This window comes from Liolophura sinensis, chromosome 7 (assembly GCF_032854445.1).
Source record: "Liolophura sinensis isolate JHLJ2023 chromosome 7, CUHK_Ljap_v2, whole genome shotgun sequence".
Classification (NCBI taxonomy): domain Eukaryota; kingdom Metazoa; phylum Mollusca; class Polyplacophora; order Chitonida; family Chitonidae; genus Liolophura; species Liolophura sinensis.
This window is the reverse complement of record NC_088301.1, coordinates 12,026,642-12,050,973: the sequence shown is the minus strand read 5'-3', so window position 1 is coordinate 12,050,973 and position 24,332 is coordinate 12,026,642. Positions and strand designations below refer to the sequence as shown.

At 39.3% G+C, this 24,332-nt stretch overlaps 1 protein-coding gene across 1 annotated transcript; it reads right to left on the bottom strand.

Annotated features, from left to right (window-relative positions):
* Window positions 1–905: 905 nt before the first annotated feature.
* Window positions 906–8,779, bottom strand: LOC135471178 (interferon-inducible GTPase 5-like). The gene is made up of 3 exons (XM_064750278.1): window positions 8,727–8,779; window positions 4,468–4,603; window positions 906–2,930 (listed from the first exon to the last, which is right to left on the bottom strand). Exons 2-3 carry the CDS (start codon window positions 4,570–4,572, stop codon window positions 1,164–1,166), a joined length of 1,872 nt encoding a protein of 623 aa, XP_064606348.1. The 5' UTR covers window positions 4,573–4,603; window positions 8,727–8,779; the 3' UTR covers window positions 906–1,163.
* Window positions 8,780–24,332: the final 15,553 nt, after the last annotated feature.

The window sequence follows — 24,332 nt, the reverse complement described above, 5'->3', positions numbered from 1 at the left end:
ACAGGTAAGCAACGCTCAGATATTGCCGGGTGAATAGAAAGAGAAAGTTAGGCTTGTACATCTTTAGAGCCTCATCATGCAGGACGAACAAAAGGAAAACTTATTACCCTCACAATGAAGCTTAGCTTTTAAGTTAGCTACGCTTGTACATTGTAATCTGAGAATTTAATTGCCACTTTTTGGGTACATGCCCAGATGTGTTTTTTCACTTTATAAAGATGTAGTAGAGAATCGGTGGCTATTTTTTGTCGATGAACCCTGCTTCTGTTGCGCAGAGTATGTCCGATTTCTCCTCTATCTGACGTCTTATAAACTAGGGCGTAAAATTAAATTTGTGTGGTTGCAATTCATAGACACGTTTACGCCAAAGGGCTCGAAAATATTTTTGAACTGGACTGTGGACTCAACTATAATATGATTACGCCAGCATGGCATTTGTTGGCAGGATAAGATTCAGTATAGATAGAAGAGAATGAACTGAATGTTATGCAGAGAGGTAAATAATTTATTGAATCAATTCTCGGTTTGTTTATTTTTTTTCACACACCAATCATTTCCTGATTTTCGTGTTCGTTTCATTGATCATCTCTAATCTGAAAGATAGCATATGAAAGGTTAGGACATTGAAATTTGGAGCAAACCGAATTATGCTATTTGACACTGAGACATTACTACAAGCTATATATCCAATTATATAATTATTATATAATATAATTATATAATATTAATACAACCAAACATGCGCTTAATTTAAAAAGCTCAAGTATTTTATTTCCTTTTTTATATTGTAATAAGTAAATACTTTTGTGGCGATACCAAAAGTTATTTACTTATTACAATGGCCCTGGTCCTGATCGAGCTTCAACCCACACCCAGTGCGTGTGCAAGTGAACAGAAGTGGAATGAACTTTCACAACGAGTGACGTCCCCCCCCCCTCCCACAATGTTCTAGTGATATACATATGTATAAACATATTATGAGTCTTTATATATGCCATAGGTGGTATGAAATTAAGTCTGGACAATTCCTTGGGATGAAAATACATCCCATCCTTGGGATGTATATTCTAAAAACAAACGGAAGCTTTGGTTATAGAAGGAAGAATAAATGGTGAGAAATTTTTCGACAGAGCATTCACTTAATAAAACATGACATATTCGGCTTATGTGGATTTTGTGGCGTTATCTGCTACTTTCTTCGCACACAATGCATGAACCGAGGTGGCGTCTGAAGCATAGTCGTTTAGCATTTTTCTCAGAAAGCCATACATCATTGCAAAGGAGATGCCCCCACTGACCACGGATCCAACTACAGGAACGACAACTTCTAACACCGAAGTGAGCGTTGTCTTTGTGGCAAGTGATAATCCGATACGACTAGCCTCGAGAGCAGTCTTTATGCCAGTCTTCGTTAATGTCAATGTGCGGGTTTTCGACATAGCCTCGTTGAAACGTTCCACATTTATTTCATGCTGTTCTGCTAGCTGCCTCAGTCGTCCTTCGCTGAGCCCAAACGTTTCTCGGTAGAACCTTGCCTCACCCACGAGAATTCCCAGATCCACAGCAGTGTCTATTCCTGGTATGGGTATTGCTCCAACCGACCCCGACATTGTAGCCACTTTCAACAATCTTGGCTTCAAAGCATCCTTTTTCATCTGAATGAGTTTTTCAGAATAGCCAGAAAGGGTCAACAGCAGTGATTGTTTCTTCACCGATGGTATTTCTAGGATTATGTCCTCCAATAAACGTGGGAAGTCATGCAGATGCCTGTCAACGTTAGAAATCACATAAATCCGACTGTCTGAAACATTAATGTTCTTTTTTATGTCCTCAGTGATTTTCTCTTTAACTTCTTTGTAGTCTTTGTCCTTTATTGCCTCGTCAAATTTCGTGCGAACAACGAAATGGGGTTTCTTTCTCTGTTCAACCTGTTCGGACAACCACTTTGCGTCCACCGTGAATCGCATGGATGATATGATAATGAAGCAGTCGTACCTATCCACTTCAATAGCTTGGAGATAGTCTTTGCGAGGAAAATTTAATGTACCAACACCAGGTAGATCCCAGAATATGACATTTTCATTATCTGGGTGGGGATAGGGGATGGTTTCAACCGTGGTCTCCTTTACACCAACCCTAGCCGCCCCTTTATCACCCGCTTTCAGATTTCGTACTGCATTAACAAACGAGGACTTTCCAGTGCCTGACTCCCCAACTACAGCTATATTGATCTTTGCAGACCTCCATTCCTCACACAGAGACTGCATATCTTTCTGTAAACTATTGGTTTGATAAATCAAAGGTTGAAATCTTTTCAGCCCTACTACGGCTTGGCGAAACTTTGACTTCAGTTCCTGAATGTCAAGGGAGAACAGCCCGTGGTTCGCTATAACAAATCGGGGATATTTACAAAATATGGGGTCAATTGTTTCAACTAATGCCCTTCGTATTTTGGACATGTTTTCTGAGCTTGATGGATCTTCAAATATTCCATTAATTTTCGTGCGAACAAAGAAGAAGCCCTTCTTCCGTTTGGCAAACTCCTTTGCTAACCACATCTCCGTCTCTCTAAACTCTGTGTCACACAGTATAAGGAAAAATTCGTAATTGTCCACTTGTAGTGTTTTTAAATACTCATCTCCGGGATTTCCAACAGCAGGCAGATCCCAGATGTAAACATTGGGAAGTGGTGGGTAGATGTAAGCTGTATAGTTGCCTTTCGTCTTTTTGGCCACACCACGCCCAGTTCCGTCAGCTAGAATGGTTTGTATGAAGTCTAATATATCAACACCATTCCTTCTGACAATTCCTACATCGACCGAAACGTCTATGTAACCTGCAAGGTCCTCTTCAATGTCCTGAAACAGGGCTTCCTCCCCATCCGCTGGGGATGGAAACCCTTCTTGTGGTAGACGAATATCCAAAAGTTCCTGTAATGCATAACATTGGATTTCATTTTTACCATGTTTCCCTTGCTAATGAGTGAAATAACTGTCATTGCATATGTACCTATAAAACAATATATGAGACACATCCGAGGTAATTCCAAGGAAGTCTTTTGAATCACAAAGTAATGAGCCTGTCCAACTTTCTTACTGAAAGCCTCGACTGAAGGATTTGGAGATTATTTAAGTGTTCTCCATGTTGAATAAATTATTATTAAAGTTAAAGCCATAGCGTTGTAGCCTTGAGTCATATAGTAAAAGGTCTTGTATATGTAATAGTTTTGACCAAGAAACATCTGCACATAGGATCATTAATGATTGACAATGGCTTGGCATGGAAGAAAAACTCAAAACGGTGAATTGATGAATGGTATGTATCTAATGTGCTATCAATGCTAAAGCACCAATGTTTGACGCACCAGACGTGATTGTATAAAACTGGTGTTTGGCGTGTGGGTGTAAGGGCAACTTTGGCCCAATAAAATGTCCCTGATGACCCTCCAGTTCTCTCAAAAGAGGCACAGAAGCTAGGTGTAGAGCATGTTGTTGAAACAGTGGTGAACCTATTTTTTCCTCGACCAATTTGAGCTCGATAGTGTAATACCGAGTGTCTATGTCTATATGTTTCATGTCTATAACAAGGTCCTACTTAAATAAACTGATTGGATTTTTTGATCGCTTGTATAAAAGAACGCTGTAGCTTTCATAATCATCAGATTATCGATAAAACACAGTTCTAAGTTATAGAACGTTTAGTGCTCTAAATTGGTCTATATGAGCCGAAGGGCTTTGTACCGCTTTCAGGTAGAGCGCTCGACATCAATAGATTTTTAAACTATTGTATAATCTTACTAGCTGTGCTAGTACTCTCCAGCAAATGCCAGATACATTGCCTGGTCGTGGCTCTCAGATCACTGAACAGTTCACTAGATTTCCCCTACTGTTATATTTAGCACCTCAAATCAATATATGAGCCCCTAGACGTCTCTAGTCCCAAATCACTGAGTAATTCAGGTTACACATGCGCAATTCGGGCAATTGGGTCCAGGCTTTGCCTCAGAACGGGTGAAGGAGAACTGATCGGGTAATACTTTCACGCAGTTTAGGTTGTTAATGAACAATGAACGTCTGCACTGCTATTTTGCACCTAATTAAAATATATCACAATTTTGTTTTTGTTTTGGAAAGGACTGAAAATTTTTTGACCAGTGTTACTATCCACCCCAATGGGGTTTACAAATCTAACTAAATGCCATGACTTTACTTCCAGCAACTACAGCTGAAACAATAATAGACATGCGAAGATGATTTTTTGATATGGTGTAGAGAAACGTACAAGCTGCATGTGGTGGCATGGTACCACGCGGAAGAATGGGGATATATATTTTATAAGTTTCCTACATAAATGGTAAGAAAAATCAATGCATTGGTGTAACCTTCATTATCTTCCTGTGTGTCTAGTCGAACTACTTCCTCGTTGTGTTTATGATTTGCCAACATCAGATAACATAGACTGGATTACCTCTGATTCTACATCGCCAGCCCTTCTGCGTACACTTGCAGAAGAGTCTGCATAGCCTCCAACCTGCAGGAAGTCATGGGAAAACCTGTTTTCCTCTTCACCCATTACGGATAGAGCCTTCTGAAGGGAACAGCTTCTAAAATACACAACATCAGTAGCTGCATGTAGCTTATGAGCTTAAGACTAATTGTCCCAATGATTCCCTTGATGATGAGTAAAATAATTACCAGTATAGGCCTACAGTACATGCAAAATAATGCATTGCACTCATTTAAGTTTCTTACGCGTAAGAAAGTCTTTCTGTAACAAAGATTGAGCAACCAATCTGTCCAGCCTCCCTAGGGAAATCCTCAAATGACTTACCTGGCTTAAAATTTGAGCATGTTTTTTCATCATGAATGAAAGGACCTGGTAGCGTGAGGCGGAGAATCGGTCCCACGGACCCCTTACAACTAGATGAGAAATCGTCCACCTGTCGCTCAGGTCGACTGCCAACCTGCTCACAATGACAGATCGTCTGCGAAATGACTCAAGGGCTCCACCGGTATGCGGTTGAAGTTATTATGTAACAGGTTTAGCTGATAAAATAGGCCAAGCTAAAATATTCGTTGTTGACCATAGCACTAGTGTATTCCGTTAAATGCATGGCACAGTATGGTGAATGCAGCGTTCTTTTCAACGTCCAAATTTTTTAAAAATTTATCAAAATATGATTGCGTGAACTAACACAGTACTTGGTTACAGCTTACTACTCCCTAACTAGACACTAAAGATGTGGAAATGATTTTGGTTGACGTAATCCTATTTTTATTATGATGGGACATCCGCCAGGAAAACGCCTTAAAATAGCAAAATCTGCTTTTGACCCTACTTTTGTCTTTTGATAAAACAAAAAGTATAAATAACATCACTCCAATTTTTCACACACATGTTCTTCAGTAATTGTGCTTCATACTCTAGTAATTTTTACTTGTTTTTTTTTTCTTTGAAAAAATTATCCCTCACTGCTACACAGAAGTGGAACGATTTCCTATCTAGTTGCAAGAGGTTCTTTCAAAATCCCAGCACAATTTCGTGACTTCTAGAGTCAGAAGCATAATCCTTGTTCGAGGCGCCTACAAATGTTCTGTGTCCCTAGAAGAGATGGTTGCTGAGTAGTCTTTGACCGTTGACTGTTTTTGGTATTACATGAAATGAAGGTGATCAAAGACTATAAATCCCATGTTAGACTCCCTTTTGCACGTGAAAAAACGCGCGTAAATATTTTTGTAAAACTGGATAATATTCTTGTGGACAATACACAATGGACCACACACCGATCCCGGAATAACGAAAGGATCTCAGACTTATATCAAAAATTTCAGATTTTTGAAAACATAAATTTAGTATGTTCTTCCGTTACTTTAGCTGAAATTGGTTGTACAATAAATAATAAATTTTGAGCTTGTAATATAAGAAACAACAATTTTCACAAAAGTGATTTGAAATTTTGACTTAAGTCTAAAGTGCGCTGCGATCCAGGAGCATGGTGTAAAACAACAACTTCCGTGACAACTTCCTCTGAGAAGATATTGTGAAGCTTCGTATTCCATTCCAGATGAAGACGTAATGACGTCACAGAAAGAACGACGACCAGTATCAATCGCCGTGTGGCAGACGATATGTTAAAAACACCTGGCAGCAGTATTAATTTCACTGTGTGTCGTAGTCGAAGTTCACAAGCAGAGCGTTATCTACGAATGTTTCCACCCACCATAATGCTGGCCGCCGTCGTATAAGTGAAATATTCTTGAGTACGGCGTAAAACACCAATCAAAAAAAAAAAAAAAAAAAAAAAAAAAATCTACGAATGTTACATCGTTCAAAACATTTTGCTAACTAATTCCAACACATGCATTTGCGATCAATTTGACAGTTAGTCGATCAATGAGCCTCTTGTTTGGGAGGTTAGTTTCGCTTGGTGTGAGTGGAGTTGTGAGCAAACGCTTTTTAGAATTACTATCCTGTGATCTTCCAGTGAAACGTGGTACGAGTGTGACAGTGTTGACATGTCTCTAGTTTTCTTCTTACTTAATTCCTTTTTTACCGACATTAACCGTTTTCATGGGGGGGGGGGAGATTGTAGAATAAAAATAATGTTCCTGATACGGGCGGTTAGAGGTAGTCTTACAGTTAATAAAGTGAACGAGGTTAAAAACTTATTAATAAGCCTATCCACCCAACTGACTTTAAAAAAAGGGACTCTGAATCAGTTTTGCGGACTTGAAACTGTATGTTTTAATTTACTATATGAAGATCGAAAATTAACCAGAATCGTTAACTATTTTTAATGAATCCTCCACACATGTATTTATCCATCTTGCCAATGTTTCGTTTTGGTCAATATTTGTCTTCATATGCATAAACATAAACTTTATAAAGTGAGCAGTTTTTTAATTTTTCGGGGAGGTTTAATATTTGTATTTGTATTGGATTAAGGCGTCCTTTATAGTCCTTCATAGTACACTGGGTTAATGTCACTTTGGAGAACGTGTAGTAACACAGTATTACTACTTGAAAGTAAATAGTGTTAACATTCCTATAAATACAGAGCTAAGAATGGAAAGGCATTTACAATTCCATTTTAATATCTCTCGAAACAGCCGACATTGTGCTGGCTAAAAAGGTATGATAACGACGAACATTTTTTGTGTGGTAATCCCATTGTAAATTCCAAATGGGTTACAAATTATAGGTAAGGCATTTAGAATTCGTAATTCTTTTGGTGTTTAGTGATAAACATTGATTTGGCCAGGTATGTTATGTGTTAAATATGTTACTTTACACGACTGTTCCTGTTGTAATATTGTCAGATGGAATACCATTTACTTTCTCTTGGTTTAAACATGTTCTCGTCACGAATGAATGACTGAATGATTGGAGTTTAATATCGTATTTAACAGTTTTTATCTCATATAAAGACGAAGGATAGTTAGGTGTGTGTACATATACTGTCTTCTTGTGGTGGGGCGAGTCCATGCCGTCAAAGTGCTGCTTTCACTGAAGTATCATGCCAAAGACACCAGACATGACACTCCACCCGGTCAGAGTATTCTGACATCGGTCCAAGCAGTCCGGTTTCCTGACTCTAACCCCTCAGTGCAGAGCACCAAGTGAGGCAGTAACAAGTACCACTTTTAAACTTTTGGTTTGACCCAACCCTGGTTTGATCTTGGGTCTCCCGACTTCGCGAATTACGTGCTCACCGTTAGGCAACCGAGCCTATATTCTCGCCGCGACATGGTGACGATATTACTGAAGTGGCGTTAAGCCATAATCATTCATTTAGCATTTCATTCATTCTTGTTGCAACCCAAAAAATTCAACTGACAGAAATTCTGTGAAAAGAGGGAGTACTATTTCCTTTCGCAAAAAATGGGCGTTTCCTCTGTGTTATGTATAGATGTAACTGTCGAATGTTTTAGGGTCTGCACGTGAGATCACCGTACAGAGCCCCTGTGCAGAGGCGCTTAATACTAGTATTCTGATCAAATTGTCAATAGTAGTTCACCAAAGTACTCATTATCTAAGTGTGCGTCAGGAAATAAACCCATCTATGTCATGGTAAAAACATAGATTTATTACTTGGTGATATTCTCGTTAAGCCATGGCATTGAATAATAAACATGAAATAAAAGAAAGCTTTGGAGCCTAATTTGCCCAAACAATAGGCTTAAAATGTCTTAGAGTCATTCCATTTCTCTCCAGAGACGATGCTCTGCATACATTATCCCAACGTGAAACAGGGAAGAATTGGGAGGGTAAAATAACGTGAAGAAATTCATTCTTTTCCCATTATGTAGTCACCCCAGTAAAAGTTGGACCACAGGAATGAGGAGCCCAAAAATGGTTTATATAGTGTTAAAATATATGGATATACATGTTTGCCACACGACATTTTCCTTGCTGTTGCCGAATTATGCTCGATCAACATTACGGTGTCACGTTGTCCAAACTTTCGTGACCAGCTTTATAAGACCCTGTACGTGCTACATGCAGCAGGTTGCCTCGGCAAGGTACCTCTTTATATACCATACACTCTTCTATGACGCCAAAATCTAGGCGTCATTACAGAAATTCGAATATCACTCGTCAACCTCAATGGAGGTTTCATGCTAATGATAGCTATACCAAGTTCCAAAATGTATCATTTAATTATAATTAATTATAAATAAAAAAGAAATGAGGGTAATATAAACGTTTCTTAGTTTCTTTCTTACCTGAGTGGACAGCGATGTGAAAACCGAGAGACTGGGATGAATGTGACCAATAAACAGATCTGGCTGGCCAATGCACTGGAAGGGCTGCGCATCAAATTTATACCCTATTTCATCATCACGCGATAAAAACACTTGACTTTTGTCAATATACATCTGTGTCAAGCAGATAAGACCAGATTAGGACAAGAGTGTACAGAAATCGGATTTCGGAGAACTACATCTGTATCACTTTATCTTTCGGTTACCTGCACGATTAGTATTTTTATGATAAATGCAGTGTAATATTATTTATTTATTTATTTATTTCTTTATTTATTTGATTATTTTTTTTTTGTTTTTTTTTTTTACGCCGCATTCAAGAATATTTCGCTTAGTCCCGGGGTATCCATGTCCACCCGCGGGTTGCTGGAAGACGTATCTATGTACGGCCGGATAGGAAGCCAGGATGAAAATGCAATATATGTAAACGGTATTAGACACATATTGGAAGGGCATATTCTTTTAATGGACATAGCGTCAACCATAATACTGATTTTATGATAGTGATGAGAGTAAAAGCAGTGGTAAGTTATTGGTGAGTTTTTTTCCCACTGTTCCCGAGGAAATCTGTATGAGTGTAAAGGAACAAAGTATCTGCAAAGGAGGTGAGGTCGTAAGCCGGGGGGTATGGCCCGTAGCTGCTGCAAGAAGGATATTTTTCTACATTTTGTACGTCTATAATTTTGGTACATATAATGTATCAATGTCCATGTCATAGCAATGAAGTGTCAATTTCGGTATCGTTCTAGATGCTACAGCCAACAGAAAATGCGCCAACGTTCCTTTTGGCGGATTTGATGTAGTTTTGGACACCTTCAAGTCTTGATTTAGAGATGAAGAAAGTTGTGCCCTAGAAAGCAATAAGAACAGAATTTTTATCTCTTTTTTATCTGAAAGCTGCTATCGTTGCTTTCCATGATCTCATGACACATTTGTTGGTTTATATGGATGTTGTGTAGCGAAAATAAAATCGACAAAATGTCATTTTTATATTCATGTTCTTTGCCTCTTCGGCCCAGTTTGCCCTAGTATAAATCAATAAAAAATAATGTACAAATAACTTCACTGGGTCGTCCGACTTGTTTCCTCTACAATAAATAAATAATTTATTCATTAAATACGTAACTTATTCTGATCCTGAAAACAATTTTGAACTGTGCTTCCAAGTAGACTGACTCACCTAGATACAGTTAGCGATTCCTGGAAAGTGTTAAACCGGACTAAACCCGCTTTATCAAGTCTCCACTTACGTCTGGTGATAGATCTGGGGTGTCAGCAAATTGTAACATCGTAATACCGGTACCCGTATCAAACGGTACTTTGAAATTAGTCCAAGCACCTTTTCGTTAAGTACACGCTGTTTAACAACCCACAAACAGATATCTTACTACAGTCAACCTTGAGTCACCACGAGATTAACACGTGCATGCACAGTTTCACGGGAGAATATTGTACTTAATTATGTAATTAATTAGATTAACTATCAAAGGGGATCTTATCTAATAAACCCAGAAAATTGTACATCAATGCTATTATTTTTTAATGTAATTAATTATATCAGGTGTAGCAACATGCATGTCCCCACCACTATAACACGCTGTCCTCTGATTTCTGATCTATTTTCAAGGTAATTAGAGGCACTTACAGAAGATTGACAATGCTGTCATACCAGGTAATTAGAGGAACTCAAAGAAGATTGGCAATGTTGTAATATCAGATAATTGGAGGCACTTACAGAAGACTGGCAATGCTGCCATACCAGGTAATTAGAGGCACTTACAGAAGATTGACAATGCCGCCATACTAGGTAACTAGAGGCGCTTACAGAAGACTGGCAATGATGATATAACAGGTAATGAGATGCACATACAGAAGACTAACAATGCTGCCGTACCAGGTAATTTGATGCTGATATAACAGGTAACTAGAGGCACTTACAGAATATTGACAATGGTGCCGTATCAGGTAAAGAGAGGCACGTACAGAAAATTGACAATACTGCCGTATAAGGTAATTAGAGGCAGAATACCCAATTTTTTTACAGAAAATTGGAATTCAAGATTGAGAACTCTATCATGCAAGGTAATTACAGGTACTTAGATGGTTGACATACCAGGTAAGTAGAGGCACTTATAGGAGATTAACAATGCTGCCATATTAGGTAAGTAGAGGCACTTATAGAACATTAGCAATGATGCCATACCAGGTAATTACAGGCACTTAGAAGGTTGAGAATGCTATTATGCAAGATAATTAGAGGTACTCGGAAGGTTGATAATGCTGTCATATTTTGTACTGTTTTAGACAAATGGTGGTCAATAATTTAAGTCTAGAAGTAAGAAACTCATCCATCTCCTTTTTCTAAACTATCTAAAATAACCCTCTTTCTATTTAAGTTGATTCACCGCAAATGTTATACTTCCACTTATAGGAGGTATCATTCATGAGCTGAAAGCTGATTTTTGAAGAAAATGTGCTTACCCTTTCGTTCTGGGATCGGATGCTTGTAGCTTGCTACTATTTAAGCATTTACGCGAACATCGCGAATAAACCCTAACTGAGTGGAATATTCTTCAGTACGGCGTAAAACACCCATGAAATAAATAGATAAATAATTCATTATAACACCTATTTTGTGCAAGACAGTAGTAGAGAATGTTGCAAACGTGTCGTTTTGAGGAGGAGGGATTGAGGAGGGAGTGGAGTCGTCAACGTCACACGTTCCATGTCGCGCCAAAATGTCACGCGCGAGAGCGTCATCTCCATGTTGCGCCAAAACTGACCAGTGGGTGAGCTCCATGTCGTTCGCACCAAAACTGGGTGAGCTCCATTTTCGCTCCAAAACTGATGTCATGCGCGAGAGCAGCTGCTTCAGCCCAAAACTGACCAATGGGTGAGCTCCATTTCGCGCCAAAAGTGAACGTCAGCTTGTAAAGTTGGGTTGAGCAGCTCCTTCAGCTCCATTTCGCGCCAAAACTGACCAATGGGTGAGCTCCATTCCGCGATGAGCGAACTGAATAAGGGAGTCGTGCTCGAGAAGAGGGCAAAATAACATTGTATAGTATAACATTGCATAGCATTGTATAGTAAAACATGAGTCGCTGGCATCGATTTGACAACAGGCATTTTCCTACGTAATATTTTTTTTTTGCGGGACGAATTTCTTCACCCACCCTGTTTGCAACCAGGGAAATCACGTGGTCTCTTAGATTGTCTTATAGAATAGCTTGTCATGTCACACAATTATCTGTTGGTATCGGCAGTCATGCCAACAAGACAGGCCGCCTGGCCCGTTAGACCAAAAAAACGTCAATAATGTCAATGGTAAGCCCCCCACGGACGCCGACTGCGCTTTCTTTAGAACTCCTGGAGTTAGGATCATGTTAATGAGAATGTCATTATTTTGCTCAGTGTCTATGCGGCGATGCCCCCGTCTAGTGCGAACACACCACCTCGAAAAAGGACTTTTGTTTCTCAGTTGGTATACCCGAAAACTCGCCGTAGTATAAACACATGCCGTGTTTCAAACTGGGTGTCTGGGTGCTGTGTTTTGCCGGCACCATGCTTAGATGTTTGCCTGTTATTATATAGAGGTTAGTTGCTTTGCACTTCACTATAATTATTATTTAATGTACTAAGTATCATATGTCTAATTAAAGACACGTGGGACACAGCATTGTATTTTGCGAAATTCTACACAATTGTCCAGAGACGTTTTCCCAAATAACATTATTTAATAGAATGTGCCATGCGGTGCTCGTCCGGTGAGTTACTAAACAGCTAGTCAAGTAAAGATTTGTGGATTTATTAGCCACAGTGACAAGTACGTGGTCGGCTAAATTGGTTCCGAACAATATGTTTTATTTGAGGACTTGTCATAAAAAGCTATGGAAACAAATTAATGCTTAACTCGTCCAAAACTTAGTTGAAATGGAGTTATTTGCACCATATGTCAAACACATGTATCTCATTCCAGTTATTTATTTATTTATTTATTTATTTATTCATTTATTTATCTACTTGCTATCACAGAAGCAACCAGCCAGAGCCATAAGGACCGTCACTGTCCATCTTTTCCGGGTGGACCGACTGAAAACGAGGGACAGGGCAGATAACCTAGCCTATGTATCACTTTTGAAGCTTGTTCACTGAGTTGAGCCGATCTCATTTGACATTTGATCACGCCAGTATTTTAATCCACCACGCTATATGTATGTAGCGTTGTTTTATTTGTGTCGTGCTAGAAGGAGTTCTTGTGTATTATTTTACAACATATCGCGTGAAGTAAAATGCAATTTGAAGAGAGTGTTTAACGGTCAAAGCGTTTTTATTTATTTGTGGATACTGGATAACTTATAAGGTAAAGTGATGTCATTTATTTGTTTGTTTAGTTAGTATGTAAGGCCTTACTAAAAATTCTTGCATTCAGTTGGGTATCAATAATCCTGCGAAACTTGATATGCCTGTTCTGGATTCGAACCCACGATATGTCTCACTGATCAAGGGCTAGTAAATTTTCCTCCCTCGGTGAGCCAAGTCCCAGGTATAGACCTAGTCCAAGAAGTATTTTAGAGACAATCAGTTAAAATGTTGTATACGTATTTTTATGTTTCCTGCACCGATTCACGATGTTTAAGTAAGCTGATGACACTACAAGTGTCACTTTCATGTAAAAGGGATATGATGATCGTTTCTTTATATTTTATTTCTTTGTTTATTAAATTGTGTCAAATGACAAATTCCTCATATTTTTGTACACAATCAGTGCCTCTCTGTAGTGAAAATATATATTATCCGAAAAATATGTATGGTGTACGGACGAAGTAATTCAAATGAACATCCCTGTGTGGTAGTGTCATGTATTTTTTTACATTAAATACAGGTAGGCTTACATGCATATATGTACACACATATGGAATATATTATATAATGAATAAAGGTATAATTTTTGTACTAGTTTGATGTGCTAGCGGTTGTTCTAAACATCTCGCCTGACAAGTATTTAGTGATACGTATACTATTTTAATCCTTTATAGACCTTCACTGATCTAGAGTTGAAGTCCAGATGGCGTTTTTTTTGGACACGGATTTAAGTCAGCAACAGAATCAGCAGATTGAGAGAGAATTTCAGGGGGAATAACTCTGGGCCGTTTGTTGACACGGCTATTGATGGCGAGCAGCCTTTGGCGCTGTATAGTTAATCTAAGCCCGCATCTAAGCCCGCATTCAGAGAGTGTGTAGAAATTAGTCAGTTTGACTTCATGAATTATGGAGTATCTCCAGGATTGCATGATGTGGTCAGGAAATACTGGATCTTTCTTTTGTTAGGGTAACTGGGGGGCTGGGAGACGATTTCGTCTCCCTTGAAAAACATATATATAAAACAAAAGAGCTCTCAGAGCACATGTTTTTGCCGTCTGCATTTACTTTACACCAGTACCACTACTAGCAACTTTTGTAGAGAAATCTTGAACCATGCGGAGGTTACAGGGATTGGAATGCTGAGGGAGGAAGTGAAGTCAGAATATACAAAAACGCCGTTTTAATTGTTGTTTCTTATAGTGCTTTATACACATGGATTTTCTTCATCTAAAGTATGCACAACATGATGCTAAGTGATACGGGAACCAATTTTATTGATTAAATATTGCCAAGCATGAGCATCAGTGGTGAGGCTAAGCCTAAACACACCTATGTGCGTCACACCGGCTCCAAATGTCAAGCTTGTCCTGTGGTGGCAGTGATGTAAAGCGTGCATAGAGAGCGACACGTGCGCTGTAAGCAGTCTGTGAATCCATATGTTCATTCATTCTGTGGCGTCATGACGTCACTATTGGCTTCACTTGAAATGATATAAAAAATAACGCCGTCACAAGAAGGGGTGAGGGTGGGACATCAGATGTGATGTATCCAACCATATCCGTAACCAGCCCATAATGGTCATGTTCATGTATCCAAATTTGGCGACATTTTCATGGTAAGCGACAGCCTCGATTGACACAGCTTCAAGTTTTCTCCATCATTTCAAGTGACAGCTAAGAACATGGAATGGGTAAATGTGGGGAGGATATGTATTTTCTTACCAGCAAAAGTTGGATTACGCTGTACAACAATGAAATGTGATCTTTTGACATGCTGTTTACCAGTCTCTGTAGTTTAAACTTCTTCGTCCTCGTAGTATTTGGGTGGAGTTGATGCCACAATTTCGAATGGTCTAAATCATTCTCTGTGCTTTTAAAGACCATTTGAACATATTTTCCGCTTCACAAGAACAAATTTCGTTGTCCAATTTGGTCTCATCTGTTCTTAAACGTCATATTGAGGGTGCATTGTTTGTCTGTCCATCCTTTCCCTAGCTCTCACCAGTTAAGTGCTAAAGTTATAGGATTTGTTCATTTTTGTTTCTTGGAAACAGAGCAGAAGCCTAATGGAAAAGAGTCGCATCGCCTTAAAATTTATGTTATAGTCGTTTTGTAATATATTGATTTTTATATCAACACTGTGTTTGTAGGGCTGCCTTACTATCAAATAGGAGAATCCTGTAACCTTTGATGATTAACACCAATCTCGTAGGCATTGTCATATAATGATCTGAGCAGCCTTTGTGTTGATTTAGATTTTTGCCTAACATGTATGTATGTACATAAAATGCCGGGAAACATGATATTCTTCATGGTATATCATTAATGGATAAAACAACATGGTGAACACAAAAGATCATGGCGAACAAATCTTCAGTGTTCCGGAACCTGAAAATATGCCTCTTATGGCATGTCTACGGGATTGGTGGTCATCATCAAAAGTTACAGGATCCTTTTTGATAGTAATGTAGCCCTACAAACACAGTGTTGACATAAAAAATCAATATATCACAAAACGACTATAACATAAATTTTAATGCGATGCGACTCTTTTCCATTAGGCTTCTGCTCTGTTGACAAGAAACAAAAATGAACAAACCCTATAACGTTAGCACTTAACTGGTGAGAGTTAGGGAACGGATGGACAGACCCACAATGCACCCTCAATATGACGTACAAGAACAGAAAAGAACAAAATGAAGAACAAAACTTGTTCCTGTGAAGCGGAAAATATGTTCAAATGGTCTTTAAAAGCACAGAGAATGATTTAGACAATTTGGAAATTGTGGCATCAACTCCACCCAAATACTACGAGGACGAAGAAGTCTAAACTACAGAGACTGGTAAACAGCATGTCATAGGATCACATTTCATTGCTGTACAGCGTAATCCAACTTTTGCTGGTAAGAAAATACATATCCTCCCCACATTTACCCATTCCATGTTCTTAGCTGTCACTTGAAATGATGGAGAAAACTTGAAGCTGTGTCAATCGAGGCTGTCGCTTATCATGAAAATGTCGCCAAATTTGGATACATGAACATGACCATTATGGGCTGGTTACGGATGTGGTTGAATACATCACATCTGATGTCCCACCCTCACCCCTTCTTGTGACGGCGTTATTTTTCATATCATTTCAAGTGAATCCAATAGTGACGTCATGACGCCACAGAATGAATGAACATATGGGTTCACAGACTCCTTAAAGCGAACGTGCCGCTCTCTATGCACGCTTCACATCACTGCCACCAATGGACAAGCTTGACCTTTGGAGCCGGTGTGACGCACATAGGCGTGTTTAGGCTTAGCCTCACCACTGTTCCCCGTGTAATCAAGCGACCCAGAGTTATTCCCCCTGAAATTCTCTCTCTCAAATGGTATTGTTGATTCTGTTGCTGACTTGAAGCCGTATCCAAAAAAAAAAACGCCATCTGGATTTCAACACTAAACCAGTGAATGCCTATAAAGGATTAAAATAGTGTACGTATCACTAAATACTTGTCAGGCGAGACTTTTAGAACAACCGCTAGCATAACAAACTAGTAAAAAAAATTATACCTTTATTCATTACATAATATATTCCATATGTGTGTACGTATATACATGCAAGCCTACCTGTATTTAATGTGAAAAAATTAATGTGAAACTACACACAGAGATGTTCTTTTGATTTACTTCGTCCGTACACCGTATATATTTCTCGATCATCATATCCCGTTGACATGAAAGACACTTGTACTCTCATCAGCTTACTTAAACACCGTGGAAATGGTGCAGGAAATATAAAAATACGTATACAACATTTTAACTGATTGTCTCTAAAATACTTCTTGGGCCAGGTCTATGCCTGGGACATGGCTCACCGAGGGGGGGAAATGACGTCTACTGAAAGTAGCTGTTTAGTACTTCACAGGACGAGCACTGCATGGCACATTCTTTTAAACAATTCTATTTGGGAAAACGTCTCTGGACAGTTGTGGAGAATTTCGAAAAATACAATGCTGTGTCCCCACGTGTCATTAATTAGATATCTGATACTTAGTAGGCTACATTAAATTACAATTATAACGAAGTGCAAAGCAACTAACCTCTATATGAATAACAACAGGTAAAACAGCTGAACATGGCGCCAGCAAAACATAGCACCCAGGCTATTGTATAAATTCCTGTGGCCACGTGACCGTATACGGCCATCATCTTATCACAGTTCCTGTACCCCATGGCTTTACTGAACATGTCCGTTATGTCTCTGAGGATGAGAAGTGAAATCAATACCCGTTCATGTTCTTTGTGCATGCTTGCTAATATTGTGGATAAAAATTGCTCTCGTCACACCATTATACATGTATCAGCACTACAACAAGTTCTCACGCGCCCCGCGTCATGCCATCTATGATTTCCAATAATTGTTATTTTATTCAATTTTACATAAAAAAGACACAAAATCCAGAGAATATCACCACAGAAACGTGTTAGACAACATAAGGGTAAAAAAAATAAGCTTATAACTTGTAAGCATACGGTTATATAACACTCGCTGTGCCACTTCTAAAGCAGTTCACCAGTAAATCTCAAGTATGGAAAATTGGACCATTTATAGTACCAAATACGGCATGTGCTTATACTTCGGCGAGTTTTCGGGTATACCAACTAAGAAACAAAAGTCCTTTTTTGAGGTGGTGTGTTCGCACTAGACGGGGGCATCGCCGCGTAGAAACTAAGCAAAATAATGACATTCTCATTAACATGATCCTAACTCCAGGAGTTCTAAAGAAAGCGCAGCTTTGGGGTCTTACCAATGACGTTATAGATTTTTTTTTTTTTGTTTTTTTTTGTCTAACGGGCCAGGTGGCCTGTATGGCTAATCTAAGCCCACTTGTCATAATGCTCGCTAGGTCATCGCACACCTCTACTCGCTTCTGCACATACATGAAAACGTATGACTGCCAATACCAACATATATTTCTGTGACATGACAAGCTATTCTATAAGACAATCCAGAATCTAGAGACCACGTGATTTCCCTGGTTGCAAACAGGGTGGGTGAAGAAATTCGTCCCGCAAAAAAAAGTATTACATAGGAAAATGCCTGTTGTCAAACCGATGTCAGGGACTCATGTGATTTTTTTTTTAGAAGCCTTCCCAAAATGATAATACTATACAATACTAATGTAATACTATACACACTGTTACAATCTTATACTATACCATGTTATGCTATACAATGTTTTACTATACAATTCTATACAATGTTATACTATACAGTGCTATACAATGTTATACTATACACTGTTATACTTTACAATCTTATACTATGTTATTTTGCTCCCTTCTCGAGCACGACTCCCTCATCCTCCTCGCTCATCGCGGAATATAGCTCACCCATTGGTCAGTTTTGGCGCGTCATGGAGCTGAAGGAGCTGCTCTCGCGCGTGACATCAGTTTTGGCGCTTAAATGAAGCTCACCCAGTTTTGGTGCGAACAACATGGGGCTCACCCATTGGTCAGTTTTGACGCGACATGGAGCTGCTGTTCTCGGGCGTGACATTTTGGGGCGACATGGAACGTGTAACGTCACGCAGCTAACGTCACGCATATGGCGCGGACTCAACGACACACTCCCTCCTCCTCAATCCCTCATTATCAATCCCTCAAAACGACCCGTTTGCAGCATTTTCTACTACTCAAGGCGACCTATATCTTTACTCACACCAAAATATGCTTCCAAAGAAAAATAAGGAAACACAAAGACTCGACCTAGCTCATGCTGGCTTCCTCTCCGGCCGTACGTGGGAAGGTCTGCCAGCAACCTGCGGATGGTCGTGGGTTTCCGCCGGGCTCTGCCCGGTTTCCACCCACCATAATGCTGGCCGCCGTCGTATAAGTGAAATATTCTTGAGTACGGCGTAAAACACCAATCAAAAAAAAAAAAAAAAAAAAAAAAAAATCAAAGACTCGACCTCTATCTCGAGGTGCAATCTGTTCCCAAAAGTGACTATGTTAGTTCACTGTTCTGTGAAGGATGCCTGAGAGATTATAACAGAAATACGGATTTTAAGGTTGCCAAAATATGACAAAACTGATCACATTGCAAAGTTTATGTTTTACGTATGAAGACAAACGTTAACCAAAACGAAACTTTGACAGCTCGTAGAAATACACTCGCGAAAGTTTCAGTAAGCATATTTTTCTGGTTAATGTTGTTCTTCACACGGTAAAGTAAAAAGGCAGTGCTTCGTTTGACCCCCCCCCCCCCCAAAAAAAAATGGACGTTTTTTATCGAGAGTGCATTTTTGCAGGTTTATTACCAAGCAACCATATCTTTTATGGGTTCTTCGATCAACTTCTTAAACTTCTGATTTGGAAATTTACAGAATTTTGAAATTTTCGCTTTCTTATCATACCTATCTGGGGCCGATTCTGAGCCTTACCGTGTCAGGCCCTTTACACCCTGGACAGGAATCACGTAGATTCTTTCTGACAGCCATAAAATGCTGTCGACATAGCGCGTGGGACAGTTTCACAAATGTTATGTTAATGAAGGACTTCTCCATCAACTTGGGAAGAAATGGAACACATCTCAGATGAAGGTAATGTGGTAATTTACACCCTTATAAAATCCAGTGATGATTGTTATCCACTATATACATAACTACTGTGTGGTAATTTCCATGAGTATTTATTTATTTATTTGATTGGTGTTTTACAACGTACCCAAGTATATTTCACTTATGCGACAGCGGCCAGCATTATGGTGGGAAGAAACCAGGCGGAGCCCAGAGGAAACCCACGATCATCCGCAGGTTGATGCCAGACCTTCTCACTTTCGGCCGGAGAGGAGGCCAGCATGAGCTGGACTCATAATGATCGGAGGCTCCTGGGTCATTACGCTGTGCTAGCGCGCTAAATAACTGAGTTTCTATGAGTATGATAAATAAGATGTGATAATATCTGTAATATCTACAGGGTGGTAATTTGTATCTCTTTTAAAACTGCAGTGTGGGGAATTTTATGCCATCATACCTACTGTCTAGTAATTTGTGACAATTAGGGTATATCTCCTGGTTGCGTGTGCGTCTACTAATATCGACATTTTCAATCTCCGTCATAAAACATTGTTGTTGAACTTCCAAGTCATGGGTTAATACCATCAAGGTTTACAGTTTTGTTAACTTTGGCCAAACATGCCAGTCATTGATTAGAGTTTACCTAATGTGAAAGATCTTTGGTACTGTGATGCTTTGTTGATGTGTGTCCACATCCGCTACATGTGGTACAAGAAAATGTGTTTCTTTCTTTCTGTTAGATTGCTGTTTTACGCCGTACTCAAGAATATTTCACTTATACGACGGCGGCCAGCATTATGGTAGGAGGATTCTGGTAATAGCCCGGAGGAACCCACCAAGGGAATGTGTAAATATGATACGGTTTTAATATCACCCCTGTTTCCACATGAACGCTTGCTATAAAAGGTTTACTATGACACTTTTAGTATTCATTTTTGATTTATACATAAAATGTCTTTCCAACGTTCCTGGAGACTGTTTACTACCACTTCAACCTGATACACAAAACTATACCTTAATTTAAAGTAGGCAATATTGTTAAGGCATAGTGACACTCGTTATATTAATGGAACTGTTCATTTGTCTGGGAATTTGACACTTCGCTTACTAAGATAAGTGAAGAAACACTGGGAGTACCCACAAATTGTAATGAAGGGATTCCTTCGGAGCTCGGTAACCCGATCTGCCTACAAGGTACTGGTTTTGAATCCTGGCGAGAGCATTTTACACCAATATGTGACGTTCTGACCAAATATCAAAAACATTAAGATTAAGAAAGCAAACCAAATGCTATATAATACGCAAGATCCACATTTAAACATTTTTAAGTGTTTTACAATAATTAAAAAATATAAAAATATTATCATCCTACAGAAGAAACAACACGCCACTTTTCAGGAATTTTACAGCCTTTAATTTCAATGTTATGAAATTCAACCCCTATATGATTAACGTTTGCCTTCAGCCATTCGTGGTGTGTGCATGTGTAAAAAAGATAAGTTATATCGGCACATGGCTAACACGCTGTCTACTGGAGTGACAGAAAATAGAGCTCTACTGCAGTGTGCATGAGGATTTCCTTGTCTGTATAGGTGCGAATCTTTTATCGGAGGTCTTAGATAAGTGTATATAGTGAACCAGTTCTCGTTCAAGCTTTGGAAAATCGTACTGATCCCGTTGTTCAGCATCGATGAAATATATTTCAGGTTCAGTGGACAACTTGTTCTTGATTTCACCAATTAGCTTTTGTTTGATCTCCGACTCTGATATGCCCGGGTGATCTCTCTCAGTGTTGGTTACATCCCAGTCATAATGTGTCCGGATGTAAAAATATGTTTTACCTTGCTTTACTAAAACATTATGAATCTGTCGCTCAAAATCACGAACACGATCACTTGATAATAAGAGATAAAAATCGAAGTCCATCTGTTTTATGATTTGTAAATATTTGTCTTCTGGAAATTCAGGACTTTCAAACCCTGGGAAATCCCAAACTCGTACAAAGTAATGTATGCCAGTAGCCTTTCCTGTTATTTCCTCTGCTTCTGAAATTGGCCACTTGCTGGTCCTGACCCTCCAATACGGTGTAACGTTTTCAGTCGTTTCGACTATTCCTGTCTCCGCTTCTTCAGGTCCAGGAAGGGGAGCAAACGTGTTGATAAAGGTCGATTTACCACATCCAGTTTTTCCAATCACTGCCACCTCTAGTATTACTGGTACAATAATTTTGCTTTGGTTTTCCCCCATTTTAATGAGAAATCGTACGGTCTGAAATAGAGGAAGAGCTAAAAATGTATTATCATAATAATTAATAAGTTATGAATCTAAATTATGAATCTTGGGTTCAAATCCAGCTCTTACTGACTCAGCTAAATATATGTTTGTGTCGGGTGCCTGTTGTTCATTTCGTTCAGTGCAGTTTATTCCACCCATGGATAGTAGACACATCAAACAGCGTTAATTAAAAGGTAAAATAATTACATACACTTTAGATTCTTAACCACAGCACTTGTGACAACGGCCACATAGGCACATTTGTTTCTATTAAACATGTGCATGTGATACGATGAATGTGGAAAGACACCTGAACAAAGTAGTGTTTTTGAAAAGTATCTCACCAAATGACAGGCTAACAAGTGTTTGCCATTAAATTAAATTTGATGACTCAAAAATGACAAAAGAGTAAAGTCCAGATATTGAAGGCGAAGATATTAATGTTCATTACCCTCCTCTGCTCTCATATTAGGCAAGAAAAAAAAAGACAGCGAACAATCAGATAAAAGAGGCGGAAAATAAATGAGACCATGTATTAACTTCATGTAACCAGAGTAAATTCAACTTGTCCATGCGTATGTCTAGCTTTAGAAGGTATAAATTTCAGCTGATCAGGTGTGTAACCCAGAATAAATTCAACTTGTCCAAGCGCCTGTCTAGCTATAGAAGGTGTAAATTTCAGCCGATCAGGTGTGTATCCCAGATTAAATTCAACTTGTCCAGGCGTGTGTGTAGCTTTAGAAGGTGTAAATTTCAGTCGATCAGGTGTGTAACCAGAGTAAATTCAACTTGTCCAGGCGCCTGTCTAGCTTTAGAAGGTGTAAATCTCAGCTGATCAGATGTATAACCCAGAATAAATTCAACTTGTCCATGCGTATGTCTAGCTATAGAAGGTGTAAATCTCAGCCGATCAGGTGTGTAACCCAGAATAAATTCAACTTGTCCATGCGTATGTCTAGCTTTAGAAGGTGTAAATTTCAGTCGATCAGGTGTGTAACCAGAGTAAATTCAACTTGTCCAGGCGCCTGTCTAGCTTTAGAAGGTGTAAATCTCAGCTGATCAGATGTATAACCCAGAATAAATTCAACTTGTCCATGCGTATGTCTAGCTTTAGAAGGTGTAAATTTCAGCCCATCAGGTGTGTAACCCAGAGTACATTCAATTTGACCACGCGTAAGTCTAGCTTTAAAAGGTGTAAATTTCAGCCGATCAGGCGTGAGCTCAGTCTCACCAGGAAACCGATGTAAATTCAGCTGACAGGTGTAATCTCAGCATCTGCAGGTACATGTGGTATGTGTAAACTCAGCCTTACCAGGTGAAAGATTTAATCTCAGCGTCACCAGGTGACAGGTGTGACCTCCAGCGTCACCAGGTAATACGTGTAAGCTCACCACAACCTGGTGTTTGATGTACATGTAAGCTCAGCCTTACCAAATGACAGGCATAACTTCAGCATCACCAGGTGACAGGTGTAATCTCAGCGTCGCCAGGTATGACTAAGCGACAGGTGTAAGTTGGCTTAACCTTGTGACCTTACATGTCAGAGATAAGGTCAGCTTTACCAGCTGGGCCTCACCAAATCACAGTTACAAAGCTGGAAAAGGTGTAAAACTGAAAACTTCACATTAACTGTACGGAATGGAAAGAAGACTGAACCAGCAATATTTTATTATTACAGTTTATAATATGGCGTCAAACCATCTTCAAATAAATAAACACAAGTGCAATTTGGCTCAGTGGCTGTGTTTTGCTTCTTTGCTCTCACTTCGGCACTAATGGCTTCACCCGAGCTGCAAGAAATGGGGGTTAAGGGGAGACAGGAGTTTTCAAACTTTTTTTTGGCTTAGGTTAGGGTTCTTTAAATGTGGACAATTTGTGATTTTCATCTAATAGAAAATCATTTCTTCCTCTCCAGTCGTAAGCTCTGCGAGCAACCTGCGGATTGTAGTGAATATTCCAAGCGTGCTGCCCGGTTTCCACCTACTATAATACTAGCCGCCGTCGCATGTTTTATTTACTTTATTTGATTGGCATTTGACGCAGTACTCAGAGATATTTCACTTATCCGACGGCAGCCAGCATTACTGTGGGACTAAACCGGGCAAAACATGGGAGAAACATTCCACCATCCGCGGCTTATTGTCAGACAAGCTGGATTTGAACTCAAAGCGACCGCCTGAGAGGCTCCTGGGTCATGGCGCCGTGCTGGCCTGCTTACCCCCACGGCCACATAGGCTCCGTTGTATAAGAGAAACATTCTTGAGTATGGCGCAAAACACCCATCAAATAAATAAACAAGACATTTGACGGCGGCCAGTATTATGGTAGGTGGAAAACAGGCAAGATTTGGTGTTCAACAACAA

What these genes read in the sequence shown, in the direction of transcription:
- LOC135471178 (XM_064750278.1), bottom strand. Translation starts at nt 4,572, where the DNA reads ATGGGTGAAGAGGAAAACAGGTTTTCCCATGACTTCCTGCAGGTTGGA. An exon ending in CTGGCGATGTAGAATCAGAG is followed by an intron (nt 2,931 to 4,467) that starts GTAATCCAGTCT and finishes TATGCATTACAG; the next exon opens with GAACTTTTGGATATTCGTCT.